Here is a 16134-nt window from a genome sequence, read left to right as displayed (position 1 = left end):
CTAATTTGTTAGTGGAGATTCCAGGGGACTTAACCTTAAATTATAAGGTCACAACCACTGCCGAAGTACACGAGGTTAAATATGTCGTAGCAACAATACGCTTCTATAGACAAGAAGATTTAAGAGGTTGGTTGAAGGCTAAGAATGATCCACATTCTTTTACCCCAGCACCAGATAATCAGAGGCTGCTTCAGACTTCTTCTCGGGGATTTTGAGCTGATTGCTAGACAGCCCATCCCGTGCCCCAAACTTAGGGTGATCACTCCATATAACCACGATATATATATGTGGTGATAACAGAGATGATAAAGGATGTAGAATACTTGAAAAATATAGTGGGTATAGTCCGCAATTACAACATAGAGGTTCTGAAAGGATCGTTTTTGGACGTGAGTGATAACCATCATGTTGAGGAGACACCAGATGATTTACCATATACTTACCTGTTGTAGATTGCTTCAGCAGTTGAATAGGCTTTGCGTTTCAAATTTAACCCCTCTCTCTCCCCATGACAGCAACACAGGTTGTTGCATGACAAAATGAAATTAAAAGAAAAATATGGCAAGTGCCAACACTAGTAAAAGGCCAGAAGATTGAGTTGTCTCTGTGTATGAATTCTTTAATAGCTACTAGTAAAGGAGCATAATAGTCATATCAATAATTGAGTATTCTTTTCTATAAAAAAAAGTGCAGAACAATGGCAAATTTGTTGGTGGAGATTCTAGGGGACTTGACCTTAAATTATAAAGTCACAACCACTGCCGAAGTACACGAGGTGAAGTATGTCGTAGCAACAATACACTTCTATAGAAAAGAAGATTTAAGAGGTTGGTTGAAGGCTAAGAATGATCCACATTCTTTTACCCCAGCACCAGATGATCAAAGGTTGCTTCAGACTGCATCACGAGGTTAACATATTTTGCATTTTGAGCTGATTGCTAGACAGCCCATCCCAGGCTTCGAACTTAGGGTGATCACTCCAGATAACCACAATATATATAAGTTGTGATAACAGAGATGATAAAAGATGTAGAATGCCTGAAAAATATAGTGGGTATAGTCCGCAATTATAACATAGAAGCTCTGAGAGGATCATTTGTGGATATGAGTGATAACCATGTTGGGGAGGAACCAGATGATTTACCATATACTTACCTGTTGGAGATTGCTTCAGCGGGTGAATGGGCTCTGCGTTTCGAAACTGACCCCCTCCCCTCCCCAGCTCTTCGGTGAACACTTCCTTCAGCTCTCGGGAGAACACCCCCTAGCTCTCAGGGGGAGAACACCCTCCCTAACTCTCCAAAGAACACCCCCAAGCTTTCGGGAGAACACCCCCCAGCTCTTCAGAGAATACCCCTCCCCAGCTCTCCAGATTACTATTAATGGTCAAGAAAGAAGCCCAGCTCTTCAGAGAACAATTAATGGTCAAGAAAGAAGCCCTCAAGAAAGTAGAATACCACTTTCTAAATTTACATATTATGTATTCATGGCATGCATCTCATATAGAATATAGAATTTATCAAATTATGTATGCATTATCATTATCATATATTATATTAATGCAATGTGCTTTTTTTTCATTTATTTCACTTCATCTCATTTATTTATTAAGTTATTCTAAAAAAGATAAAGTACACATTTAATAATAATAATAATAATAATAATAATAATAATAATAATAATAATAATAATAATAATAATAATAATAATAATAATTTGTTCATCAAAAAATAAGAATGATTCTAAATGAAACTATATTATTCTAAAAAAGTGTAGAACAATAGCTAATTTGTTGGTGGAGATTCTAGGGAACTTGACCTTAAATTATAAGGTCACAACCACTGCCGAAGTACACAAAGTGAAATATGTCTAGAAAAGAAGATTTAAGAGGTTGGTTGAAGGCTAAGAATGATCCACATACTTTTATCCCAGCACCAGATGATCAGAGGCTGCTTTAGACTACTTCACGGGGTTAACATACTTTGCATTTTAAGCTGATTGCTAGACAGTCCATCCAGGGCTCCAAAATTAGGGTGATCACTCCAGATAACCATGATATATATGTGGTGATAACAGAGATGATAAAGAATGTAGAATACCGGAAAAATATAGTGGGTATAGTCCGTAATTATAACATAGAAGTTCTGAGAGGATCGTTAGTGGGGCGTGAGTGATACCATGTTGAGGAGGCACCAGATGATTTACCATATACTTACCTGTTGGAGATTGCTTCATCGAGTGAATGGGCTTTGCATTTTGATTTTAACCACCTCCCCCTCCCCATGATAGCAACACAGGTTGTTGCATGGCAAAATAAAATTAAAATGAAAATATGGCAAGCGCCAATACAAGTAAAATGCCAGAATACTGAGTTTTCTTTGTGTATGAATTCTTTAATAGCTACTAGTAAAGGAGCATAATTGTCAAATCAATGGCTGAGTATTCTATTCTATAAAAAAAGTGCAAAACAATGGCTAGTTTGTTGGTGGAGATTCCAGGGGACTTGACCTTAAATTATAAGATCACAACCACTACCGAAGTACACGAGGTGAAATATGTCGTAGCAACAATACGCTCCTATAAACAAGAAGATTTAAGAGATTGGTTGAAGGCTAAGAATGATTCACATTCTTTTACCCCAGCACCAGATGATAAGAGGCTGCTTCAGACTGCTTCATGGGGTCAACATGTTTTGCATTTCGAGTTAATTGCTAGACAGCCCATCCCGAGCCCCAAACTTAGAGCGATCACTCTAGATAACCACGATATACATCTGGTGATAAAAGAGATGATAAAGGATGTAAAATATCTGAAAAATATAGTGGGTATAGTTCGCAATTATAACATAAAACTTATGAGAGGATTGTTTGTGGACGTGAGTGATAACCATCATGTTGAGGAGGAACCAAATGATTTACCATGTACTTACCTGTTGTAGATTGCTTCGGCAGTTGAATAGGCTCTGCGTTTCGAATTTAACCCCTTCCCCCTCCCCATGACAGCAACACAGGTTGTTGTATGGAAAAATGAAATTAAAAGGAAAATATGACAAGCGCCAATACTAGTAAAATGCCAGAATATTGCGTTTTCTTTGTGTATGAATTCCTTAATAGCTACTAGTAAAGGAGCATAATTGGCAAATCAATGGATGAGTATTCTATTATATAAAAAAAGTGCAGAACAATGGATAATTTGTCGGTGGAGATTCCAGGGGACTTGACCTTAAATTATAAGGTCACAACCACTACCGAAGTACACGAGGTGAAATATGTCGTAGTAACAATACGCTCCTATAGACAATAAGATTTAAGAGGTTGGTTGAAGGCTAAGAATGATTCACAATCTTTTACCCCAACACCATATGATAAGAGGCTGCTTCAGACTAGTTCACGAGGTTAACATATTTTGCATTTCAAGCTGATTGCTAGACAGCCCATCCCGTGCCCCGAACTTAGGGTGATCACTCCAGATAACCACGATATACATGTGGAGATAACAGAGATAATAAAGGATGTAGAATACCTGAAAAATATAGTGGGTATAGTCCGCAATTATAATATAGAGGTTCTGAGAGGATCGTTTGTCGACGTGAGTGATAACCATCATGTTGAGGAGGTACCAGATGATTTACCATATACTTACCTGTTGTAGATTGCTTCAGCAGTTGAATGGGCTCTGCATTTTGAATTTAACCCCTTTCCCCTCCCCATGAGAGCAACACAGGTTGTTGCATGGCAAAATGAAATTAAAAGGAAAATATGAAAAGTGCCAATACTAGTAAAAGGCCAGAATACTGAGTTGTCTCTATGTATGAATTCTTTAATAGCTACTAGTAAAGGAGCATAATAGTCATATCAATAACTGAGTATTCTATTTTATAAAAAAAGTGCAAAACAATGGCTAATTTGTTGCTGGAGATTCCATGGGACTTTACCTTAAATTATAAGGTCACAACCACTGCCGAAGTACACAAGGTGAAATATTTCGTAGCAACAATATGCTTCTATAGACAAGAAGATTTAATTGGTTGGTTGAAGGCTAAGAATGATCCACATTCTTTACCCTAGCACCAGATAATCAGAGGCTGCTTCAGAATGCTACTCGGGAATTTTGAGCTGATTGCTAGACAGCCCATCCCGAGCTCCGAACTTAGGGTGATCACTCCAGATAACCACGATATACATGTGGTGATAACAGGGATGATAAATGATGTAGAATACCTGAAAAATATAGTGGGTATACTCCGCAATTATAACATAAAGGTTCTGAGAGGATTGTTTGTGGACGTGAGTGATAACCATCATGTTGAGGAGGCACCAGATGATTTACCATATACTTACCTGTTGTAGATTGCTTCAACAGTTGAATGGATTCTGCGTTTTGAATTTAACCTCTCCCTCTCCCCATGACAGCAACATAGGTTGTTGCATGACAAAATGAAATTAAAAAAAAAATATGGCAATTGCTAATACTAGTAAAAGGCCAGAAGATTGAGTTGTCTCTGTGTATGAATTCTTTAATAGCTACTAGTAAAGGAGCATAATAGTCATATCCATAACTAAGTATTCTATTCTATAAAAAAAAGTGCAGAATAATGGCTAACTTGTTGGTAGAGATTATAGGGACTTGACCTTAAATTATAAGGTCATAACCACTGCCAAAGTACACGAGGTGAAATATGTCGTAGCAACAATACGCTTCTATAGAAACGAAGATTTAAGAGGTTGGTTAAAGGCTAAGAATGATCCACATTCTTTTATCCCAGCACCAGATGATCAGAGGCTGCTTCTGACTGCATCACGAGGTTAACATATTTTGCATTTCGAGCTGATTGCTAGACAGCCCATCCCAGTCCCCGAACTTAGGGTGATCACTCCAGATAACCATGTTATATATGTGGTGATAACAGAGATGATAAAGAATGTAGAATACCTGAAAAATATAATAGGTATAGTCCGCAATTATAACATAGAAGTTCTGAGAGGATTGTTTGTGGGGTGTGAGTGATAAGCATGTTGAGAAGGCACCAAATGATTTATCATATACTTACCTGTTGGAGATTGCTTCATCGGGTGAATGAGTTTTGCGTTTCGAATTTAACCACCACCTGCTCCCCATGACAGCAACACAGGTTGTTGCATGACAAAATAAAATTAAAAGAAAAATATGGCAAGTGCTAATACTAGTAAAAGGGCAGAATACTGAGTTATCTCTGTGTATCAATTCTTTAATAGCTACTAATAAAGGAGCATAATTGTCAAATCAATAGCTGAGTATTCTATTCTATCAAAAAAATGTAGAACAATGGCTAATTTGTTGGTGGAGATTCCAGGCGACTTGACCTTAAATTATGAGGTCACAACCACTACCGAAGTACACGAGGTGAAATATGTCGTAGCAACAATATGCTCCTATAGACAAGAAGATTTAAGGGGTTGGTTGAAGGCTAAGAATGATCCACATTCTTTTCCCCCAGCACCAGATGATTAGAGGTTGCTTTAAACTGCTTCACGTGGTCAATATATTTTACTTTTCGAGCTGATTGCTAGACAGCCCTTCCCGTGCCCCGAACTTAGGGTGATCACTCCAGATAACCATGATATACATGTGGTGATAATAGAGATGATAAAGGATGTAGAATAGCTGAAAATTATAGTGGGTATAGTTCGCAATTATAACATAGAGATTCTGAGAGGATCGTTTGGGGACGTGAGTGATAACCATGTTGAGGATGCACTAGATGATTTACCATATACTTACCTGTTGTAGATTGCTTCGGCGGTTGAATGGGCTCTGCGTTTCGAATTTAACCCCCTCCCCCTCCTATGACAGCAACACAGATTGTTGCATGGAAAATAAAATTAAAAGTAAAATATGGAAAGTGCCAATTCTAGTAAAAGGCCAGAATACTGTGTTGTCTCTGTGTATTAATTCTTTAATAGCTACTAGTAAAGGAGCATAATTGTCATATCAATAGCTGAGTATTCTATTCTATCAGAAAAGTGCAGAACAGTGGCTAATTTGTTGGTGGAGATTCTAGGGGACTTGACCTTAATTTATAAGGTCACAACTACTACCAAAGTACACGGGGTGAAATATGTCGTAGCAACAATATGCTCTTATAGACAAGAAGATTTAAGAGGTTGGTTGAAGGTTAAGAATGATCCACATTCTTTTACCCCAGCACCGGATGATCAGAGGCTACTTCAGACTGCTTCACGGAGTCAACATGTTTTGCATTTCGAGCTGATTGCTAGACAGGCCATCTCGGACCCCGAACTTAGGGTGATCACTCCATATAACCACGATATACATATGGTGATAATAGAGATGATAATGGATGTAGAATATCTGAAAAATATAGTGGGTATAGTCCGCAATTATAACATAGAAGTTCTGAGAGGATCGTTTGTGGGCATACGTGATAACCATGTTGAGGAAGCACCAGATAATTTACCATATACTTACCTGTTTTAGATTACTTCAGCAGTTGAATGGGCTCTGCATTTCGAATTTAACCCCCTCCCCCTCCCCCTCCCCATGGCAGCAACACAGGTTGTTGCATGGCAAAATGAAATTAAAAGGAAAATATGGCAATTGCCAATACTAATAAAAGGCTAGAATACTGAGTTGTCTCTGTGTATGAATTTTTTAATAGCTACTAATAATGGAGCATAATTGTCATATCAATAGCTGAGTATTCTATTCTATCAAAAAAGTGCAGAACAATGACTAATTTGTTGGTGGAGATTCTAGGAGACTTGACCTTAAATTATAAGGTCACAACCACTACCGAAGTACACGAGGTGAAATATGTCGTAGCAACAATACGATCATATAGACAAGAAGATTTAAGAGGTTGGTTGAAGCCTAAGAATGATCCACATTCTTTTAGCCCAGCACCAGATGATCAAGGCTGCTTCAGACTACTTCACGGGATCAACATATTTTGCATTTCGAGCTGATTGCTAGACAACCCATCCCAGACCCCGAACATAGAGTGATCACTCCAGATAATCACGATATATGTGTGTGTGTGTGTGTGTGTGTGTGTGTGTGGTGATAACAAAGATGATAAAGGATGTAAAATACTTGAAAAATATAGTGGGTATAGTCCACAATTATAACATAGAAGTTCTGAGAAGATCGTTTGTGGACGTGAGTGATAACCTTATTGAGGAGGCACCAGATGATTTACCATATACTTACATGTTGGAGATTGTTTTAGCGGGTGAATGGACTCTGCGTTTCGAATTTAACCCCCTGCCCCTCCCCAGCTCTCCAGAGAATACTTCCACCAGCTCTCGAGAGAACATCCCGTAGCTCTCTTGGGGAGAACACTCTCCCTAACTCTCCGGAGAACACCCCCCTCTCCTAGCTCTCCAGATTACATTTAATGGTCAAGAAAGAAATTAACTCTTCAGAGAAAAATTAATGGTCAAAAAAGAAGCCCTCAAGAAAATACAATACCACTTAATGTATTTACATAATATATATTCATGGCATGCATCTCATATAGAATATAGAATTTAGAGAATTTATATTGGATTCATGCATCTCATATCGAATATAGAATTTTAAATTTATCAAATTATGTATGCATTATCATTATCATATATTATATTAATACAATGTGTTTTTTTTCATTTATTTTGCTTCATCTCATATCATAACATCGTTTCTTTATTAATTTGTTCTAAAAAAGATAAAGTACACATTTGATAATAATAATAAGGGAAACACTACGATACAGATGCTAGATACAGATATTCTTTTTAGTGCTTTTATTTAAGGACACATGCCTCTGCTCTTTTCTGTAGCGATTAGAGTTTGTGATCATGATCATGGGTTATGAAAAAATTGGCTTGACTGAAAGCCTAAAACATACACTGTAACGCGATTTTCATTTTCTTTTTGGGCAGTATATGTTGGGATGCCTAATTATTTTGTTTGGGATATACACTGTAACGTGATTTACATTTTCTTTTGATTGAGTTATAAATTGTGTATAAAACATTTTTAAAATAAAAAAGTTTTGATAATTTGTGCTCTATTTTAAAATCATTAGATCACATAAGTAATTATCAAAAAGACAATTTATGAACCTATTCGGCCATTTAAATAAAATAAGTAATTATAATAATAATTGTGATTTAAAATTTTTTACTAATAATAAGTAATTATCATATAACATTTCTTTAAATGAGAATTATTTTGTTAGTGAAATTCTATGTGTTTTAAAATTGTGAATTAATATTTTTTATTGTTCACAAACTCATAAGTTTGATAACCTTTTTAACTTATTTGTGTCATATTTAATTTATTTCAATTCCTTCTATCTTTATCTCTTATTTAATTGTGTCATATTAAATTTATTTCATTTGTCTTATTTTAATATTAAAAAACTTATTAAAATTGTTCATCCTTATCAATTTACCTCTTCTTAAATATTTTGTACTTATGGAATAATAAATTTTAGATTTATTTTAATATTTTATACTTTCATACCTAACATTTATATGATTAATAAAAAATTTCAAATAAAAAGATTAACTATTCAATTTTATTTAACTTTTTCTTAATTACTTTAAACTTTTTACCAATTATAGAAAATATCATTCACAATGCACTGTATTAACTATAATTTTTAACAATAAATATTTCAGATCTACTACACGTACAATTCTTTTTGTCATACAAGTTTATACAAATTCACTGAAAATTCTTAAACAATATACATAAATGTCTTAGTTTTACACCAAAATTTGCTGCAATTACACAAAAATATTTTCTCCAATGTTATATTTTTTCTTATTTTTTCTTATTTCTTTCTTTTAATTGAATGAATGTAAGTTTATTCTCCTCCAAGTAATTTTGTAGCATTATGTGTTTCTTCTTCTTCTTTGTTTGATTTTTTTTGTTTTTATTCTTATTAAGAGAGTAAAACAAGAAAAAAATTCTAGAAGGTAAAAACAATTTAAAGAAAGATGAATAAGAGAAAAAAAGAAGAAGATGGTGATGACGATGAAAAGATGAAGAAAAAGCAGCAAAAGATGAGGAGGAGAAAGATGAAGAGTTTTGAATTATGCAGAATCTATCAGTATAAATCTACCGAAAATTCTTAAACAATACACATAAATGTCTTAGTTTTACACTGAAATTTGCTGCAAATACATAAAAATATTTTCTTTGATGCAGAATTCCTATGTTACATTCAATTCAAACCATCAACGATGAACAACAATTTTCACAAACAAAAACTACATCATTCACCTACCGAATCCTAAACTACTAACGAAAATATTAACTAAAATCGAACCATACCTCAGCCACTTGATTGGATTCAAAACAATAATCCACTTTACTCTGGTTCAATTGACAATCTGAACTTAAATCATTCATTATCTTCAACAATGAGATAACTATCAAAACTAATTTTAGAGCTTGATTTCAAAAATGTAAAGAATGAAGAAAATTGCAAAAAAAAAAAAACACAGAAAACGAACCAAGAGAAACACAAATATAGAAGAGAACGTAGATCGAAAATGTTAAGGAAATTCGAAAAAAAAAACGAAATTCTTTTGAAAAAGGCAGTTATATATTCGCGCATTTATTGAAATGTTGGTTAGATAGTAGCGCATGAGATTAATTAAGTTAAAGAGACTTGTATGGACTTGTATATGTAAATGACTTGTATGTGGAGAATATTTGTGAATATTTTCTACCTTCAATAATGATTAATACTAAAGTAACAATTCAACTATTTAAAAATAAAGTCGTAATTCATCATTCTAAAATAAAGTCAAATTATCCGAAAAATTTATTATCTTTATAATAAACATTTAATTAGTAATTCAGTGCCAAATAAATGAAATTATGTATTCTAATACCACTTAAAATATTGATTTATGTGTTTTCATATAGATATATATTATAATTTTAACTTTTTTTACTATTATTATTCGCAAAAATCTTCTTTTATTGTAAATTTTATTTTTATTACAATAAAAAATTTAGTATTATAACAAAAAAATGTGTCATGCATATTTTATTGAAAAATATTAAAATTAAATTTTTTTAATTTTAAAAATAAAAATTAATATTTTTTATGATCTTTCAAGTAAAACATTTAAAAAAAATTCTTGGAATTAACTACATAATATACAATGTCAAAGTAATTTGATTTTAGTACAAGAAGTTCAATTTAATGTTTTTCATGGACTCACAACAACATTTTGTATTCTTTAGTTATTGTTGGTCAAAAATATTTTCGATTGAAGAGAGTTGTCAGATCGATGTGAATTAAGTTTGATTTTTCGAGGAGACGCGTACCTAAGTGCGAGTTTGGGAAGAAGTCAATGTCGACTTGGGTTTCGATTATATTGTTGAATCGATTGAGGATTAAATAGAGCAAGGAAATCGATTTAAAGAATCGAGCAAAGTCTTCGAAGAGTTGGTTGAATAAAAGTGAAAGCGAGAAGATTAGTAACTTTTATTACGTTAGGAAAAACATGGGGAATATCTATAATCACGCAGCGGAAACAGTTACCAAAAGTGATTGTATTTCAAAATTTATAATTTCTTATTTAATTGTAATTAATTGTAAATTTAATTAACCGTTATGTAAAATAGCCTATAAATACTGATAAGAATTATGTTGGGGTTTAAGGGTTTAATACATTCAAAGTAATAAAATCCTAATGGAAGGGGGACAAGATAAGAATGACATCAAGAAGAGGAATATATTGGCATAAGGAGACACAGCCGAAACATAAAAGATAAATTAAGGTTTTTTCTATTAGACCTCTAAGATACATGTTCTTAGCAATCTATGCACCGGAAAGGATTCCCTACTAGACCTTCAAAAAACTTGTCCTTGACAACCTAGATCAGAGGGACGAAAACTGAAAGAAACCACCACGCATATCACCTTAGTGTTGGATCCTTCAATCTTTCTCATGCAACAAGCGAAGCAAATCACTCACCTCACTTCTCACACAATAAACGTGCTTAGAAGCAACTGAAATTTATTCATCAAAGTTATGTAAATTGTCTCACCAAAGGTGTTTAAATAGGCATCTAACAACTAACTAAAAGATAAGATAACTATTTTAAATCATATTTGATCTTATTGGATTAGATCAGATTTGATTTAAATTTTAAAATCCTAAAGATATGATAACTAATTTAAATCAGATTTGATCTTATTAGATTAGATCAGATTTGATTTAAATTTAAAATCCCTAAAAATACTACTAAGCATAGCAAATTTAAAATAAGTCCTCTAACAAACTTTTGACCACATAACAAACTAAAATAAAAGTCTAGAATTTCAAAATTTAAAGATAAATTATGCCTCCCACTGAATTCGCAAAGTATTATTGGGCTTCTTACTGTCCTGACTTAACCCAATGGGCCTGCCCATTCTTCCTTGGTTAGAACTTGATATAACTCCATATGCACAAGCGCTGCGAGGTTCCCAAAACTCTCCTTAAGCTTCTTTGCACGTGCTCTAGTGATGGGCCTTCTAGTCCTGGAAGTGTGAAATTTCCATTCTGTCCTTTTGTCTTAGAATGCCCCTGTTGTCTTTCCGAGCATGTATCAAATACTGTGAAGTGTTAGGGAATAAGGGTTGGAACTTTCACTTAGAAAAAAAACACTCTAAGCATTCTCACATCTCAGTGATTTCTTGAGTTTGCAATCGAGTTACACTTTCTGTAAGGTTCCTCCCACTTTCTTCTTTAATTTATTTTCTTTTCTATAAAACTTAACATTTCAATTAAGTTTATTTTTCAAGTGTTCTTTACCTTCTTTGTCTATTTTACCTTTCTACACTTTATTCTGTTTGATTAATCTTTCAATTTAATTTAAATTATCGTTATTGCTTTTCTTTTAATTTTCAAGTAAATCTTCCTTTTCATAATTTATTTAGTCTTTATTCAAGAATTTTAATTTCCGAATTGCATTTATTAATTTTACAAATTTATTTTTATTTTTCATTGTCAAAATGTGTCTAATCAAAGACGCTTTGATGCACTTCTAGAAAATTGGTACTTGCACAGAGGAATTGGTTTCATTCCCAAACCATTAGAATCGAACCACCATCGATTTGCTAAAAATCGACAAAACAGTTATATTCAAATTTCACCATTATTATTCCACCATTTCTATGAGGGGAAAAAAACTGACTTTCATTATACACATTGATAAGGAAAGTTCAAGCTCAGCTCATTATTCATATTGCCTCTTGAGCAAATTTTTTGAACCACTATTAGAATTCATTCTCAAGCTATTTCTCAACTACACTTCATACCATGTGCCAGTATTTTTGTGATAGAAATAAAATATCTGCATATCTGTACATATTTAAATCTGTACGGTATAACTTTTCTAATAAGAATTTGTTCATCAAAAAATAAGAATGATTCTAAATGAAACTATATTATCTGCTTGTTTAAAATTTTTAGCCCCAGATGGATGGAAGATTGGAAACACTGAACAAGCTCAATTTACCAATATGTAACAATATCTAACAATAGCTACAAGATGATATGAGAGGCATTCAAATCGCTGCTTGGTGATGAATAAAAAGGAATATATTCATACATCAACCAACAAAATCACGAGGATAATATTTCATAAGAAGAGTTCTAGCATCAACAAACAAAGTTCCAACATCCAATTAAAAAAAAAAAAGTAAAAAAGTTCATTTCTAAAGCTTGTTTAGTTTTTCTCAACGGGAATGTTAATGTTGTGTCTCCTGCAAGCTCATGTTCTCCAATGCCAAATTTGGTGCCTCCCAGGTTGCATTGGCCACAAGATTTCCATCCTTAATCTTGACAGGGCTAACCTCAGAGAGAAGGTCCAAGCATGGTGCTTCACAAAACACTCCAAGCAGGGAGTGAGCCTTCCAATACCCTAAAAGAAACTGTTCGGTGACATCACTCGACGGATCATAAGTTGAAGCCTGCATCATTTCAATCAAACAACTTAACAAATCAAGATTGACATCAGTCAATCGTACAATGAAAAGATCAACTGAAAAGGTAGATGATTATACATACAGGGTATCCAGCTAATGATGATACATCAGATTGGGGATGACAAAACTTCAATTTCAACTTGTCAATCTCATTGTTTATCATACTGGTGTATTGTTGGGACAAGTCAAACGTGCCAGATACATAGTTAGAATTCAACCACAGTCGAAAGATCCAAGTTAAAGCATCCTTTAAGGCGTCCATGGCAAGGCGATGGCCATGGTTGGTGGAGAGATCGCAGGAGAGAGCAATGTGGGTGCAGAGGGCTACCAGGTTGAAGAGAACAGAGGCCTTCTCCAAATGGAGTTATGTTGAGAAGAGTCCTGTTACGGCTCAATTGCATTGTACCAAACAAAGATATGTGGGTTGGATGTTATGTTGAGAAGTGTTCCCAGACTATAGATTTCTTTTTCCTCCTCCTGCTTGGCTGTGTTTCCGGCGTATGTTCCTCATGGTTCAGTGGAGTTTCAACATTAACAATCTCATAGTGTGCTTGAGAACCGACTACCCGATCATACTGGGCCAGGTGATCTTCAGGTATTGGTTTGATGTCTGCAAGATGACTGTCTGACAGTGGTTCAGAACTAGGAAGTTGTTCGGAATGTGGTAGTGGTTCAGGTTGAGGCAACTGGCCTTCTGGAATCACATGGAGATCAGTGAATTGATGATGATCAGGAAGATTTTCTGGAAGGGAGAGCTGATTGTTAGGATCAGTTGTGGAATTGGCCAACTCATGTTCAGATATAGCTTCTGACGTTACCACATCATGGCCAGCATGTGCTTCGTGAATGACTGCCTCATTGCTGGGCTGTGTCTCAGGCGCTACTAAGTCACTGCTAGGCTGCGTGTCAGACATAACAACCTCACTGCAGGGCTGAGTTTCAGAAATGACAACTTCATTGCTTTGCTGAGTCTCAAAAAAAATAACCTCCGTGTGCTGTGTTTCAGTGACATCATTACTGGTCTGTGTATCAGAATGAGCCACGCCATTGCTTGCAATTGCCTCAGAATCAACCTGCTCATTTGTGGTTGGTGTCTCAGGAGTAGCTTCAGAGTTGACTGATGTATTGTTAAGTGATACCTGGGTGTCTACTAGTTGATTAGTGTCCGGGGCCCAGTATCACCCGATTGGTTGTTGGGTAGTGCTTCAGTTTTCTCAGGCTCATCGTTCAAAGGTTCTTTGGTGTTGTCCAATTCAGGGTTAGGCAATACTCCTGTATTTGCATCATCATTAGTGACCTGGCTTTCGGATGCAGGAAGTACTTTATCGGGCTCTGTTTCGGAATCCGAAAGATCCTTGTTGGGCTGAGGCTCGGAATCTTCCACATTGCTTTTAGGCTGAGTTTTAGATTTAGCCAGATCATTGGTAGGTTGAGGATCAGCATTGACGGACTCACTTTTCACATCAGGGGTCTCCGCCACTTTGTCTTTTTCAAGAGTTGTCATCTTGTCCTGACAGGTATCTCCCTGCATTACCAATAAGAAAGAATTGCTAATTAAAGGTGGGCATAGTTAATACTTTATGGTAGTGAAGAGATGAAGGCGGCATTATCATTATTTCACTCGGGCATCAGGGATCAAAACTCCGGCATATGAGTAATGAAATAAAAAGCACGCATGTTTGCTCAGGAAAGTGTAAATCAACCCAAAAGCTAATTAGCACCACATGTACATCTTTAGCATAGAACCATGCATCACAATTTATGCAAGATGCTAACAACTCTGATGCAGATTGGAGGAAGATGAGGTTGAGGAAAAGGAAGAAAGACCAATTTTACATACATCCTATCCACTGAATTAACAATAAAAATGAATAGTAATTATGTATTCACCCATATCTTAAAAATACAAGGCATAATACAAACTGCTCAATATTATAAGTGATTCATAAAACCATTCCTGCATAGTGCAAACAAGTACTGGAAGTTTGCTCTGGCATGTGCAGGTGTACTCGTGTAAGTCTATTTCAGAAAATGGACAAGTCCAAATGAGGTGTGCACAAACAAAAACCAAAAACAGGAATATCAAGATGGACAAAACGGCCTATTGGCAATGCACTTAGAGCATCATTACTTTGCTATCATGAACCACGAGGAAGGATAAAGATACTTCCTCATATTATTCATGACATGTACTTCATCTTTACTTTGCCAAGAAGGCCCAACGGGTATTACTGAACTAAAAATCCATGCCCTCCTCTATTCAAGTTTTAAGTTTTTTTTTTTTGGTCAAAAGTTTTAAGTTTATCTTCATGTTTGATAAAAGCTTAAAGTATGTCAAATGTGGTCAGAAACTAAATCCCAGCTTCAAACATCAGAAGAGAACAACATTAAGCCTGGTATACACTGAAATTTGACCACTATCTACGAACCCAAGTATACTTGGGCCCATAGTTGGGTCGGCCCATAGAAACATATATATAACATTAAGAACAATACGAACACAAGACCAAAAAAAAAAAGAAGAATAATCCGAACACAACAACCCCAGCAAACTTTACTGTAAGAGGTCCATTGCAGAATCTTACACACACAGCCCAAAATAGTCAAACTTTAAAACTGGAACACTAGATCTTCACTGGGCTACCAAGTACTAATGAAGAAAAAGTATATATAATATACATATATAAAACAGTATGAACAAATTTTCAAATAAACGAAATCGCGGTCTCGAGCAACCAGATCCAAGAATTTAATCACAGAAACAAACAAATCCAGCTACTCACTGAAACTAGACGAGACAATAAAACAGAAAAGCTTCGATTTTCCGAAACCATAATAGATAGAGAAAAATGATTAACGAGGAAAACGAAACAACCGATTTCGTGAGAGAGTAACGAGCAAAAGAAGCGTCAGCTAAAGAAAAGTACAAAATACGAACCAATAGAAAAGTTAGGGTTCGCGATCTACCAGCTGCGCGAAGGGAATCTGACAAAGAAAGCGCTAATCTGGAACGAAAAGAAGCTCGGAATCCGAGCTTCAGGGCGGTCGGAGTGAGATCTAGGGTTTTGCAGAAACAGAGATAGAGAGAGAGGGAGGGAGAGGGCTCACCGGAGAGAAATGAAGATTGGGCTTGTTGGAACGATCTCAAGAAG

General features: G+C 35.1%; 1 protein-coding gene across 1 annotated transcript; it reads right to left on the bottom strand.

Annotated features, from left to right (window-relative positions):
• Positions 1-12501: 12501 nt before the first annotated feature.
• On the bottom strand, positions 12502-13207 carry LOC112698105 (uncharacterized). Its single transcript, XM_025751510.3, has 2 exons — positions 13065-13207; positions 12502-12967 (listed from the first exon to the last, which is right to left on the bottom strand). The coding sequence occupies exons 1-2, from the start codon at positions 13143-13145 to the stop codon at positions 12746-12748; spliced, it is 303 nt and encodes a 100-aa protein (XP_025607295.2). The 5' UTR covers positions 13146-13207; the 3' UTR covers positions 12502-12745.
• Between the last annotated feature and the right edge of the window lie 2927 nt (positions 13208-16134).

Source organism: Arachis hypogaea, chromosome 6 (assembly GCF_003086295.3).
Source record: "Arachis hypogaea cultivar Tifrunner chromosome 6, arahy.Tifrunner.gnm2.J5K5, whole genome shotgun sequence".
Taxonomy (NCBI): Eukaryota; Viridiplantae; Streptophyta; class Magnoliopsida; order Fabales; family Fabaceae; genus Arachis; species Arachis hypogaea.
Note: the sequence above shows the minus strand (reverse complement) of the source record. Positions and strands in the feature narration are given on the sequence as shown.

Coding starts and splice junctions, on each gene's coding strand:
- LOC112698105 (XM_025751510.3), bottom strand. CDS start 13,145: ATGATAAACAATGAGATTGACAAGTTGAAATTGAAGTTTTGTCATCCC. Junction 12,968..13,064: donor CATCATTAGCTGGATACCCT/GTATGTATAATC, acceptor GAAATGATGCAG/GCTTCAACTTATGATCCGTC.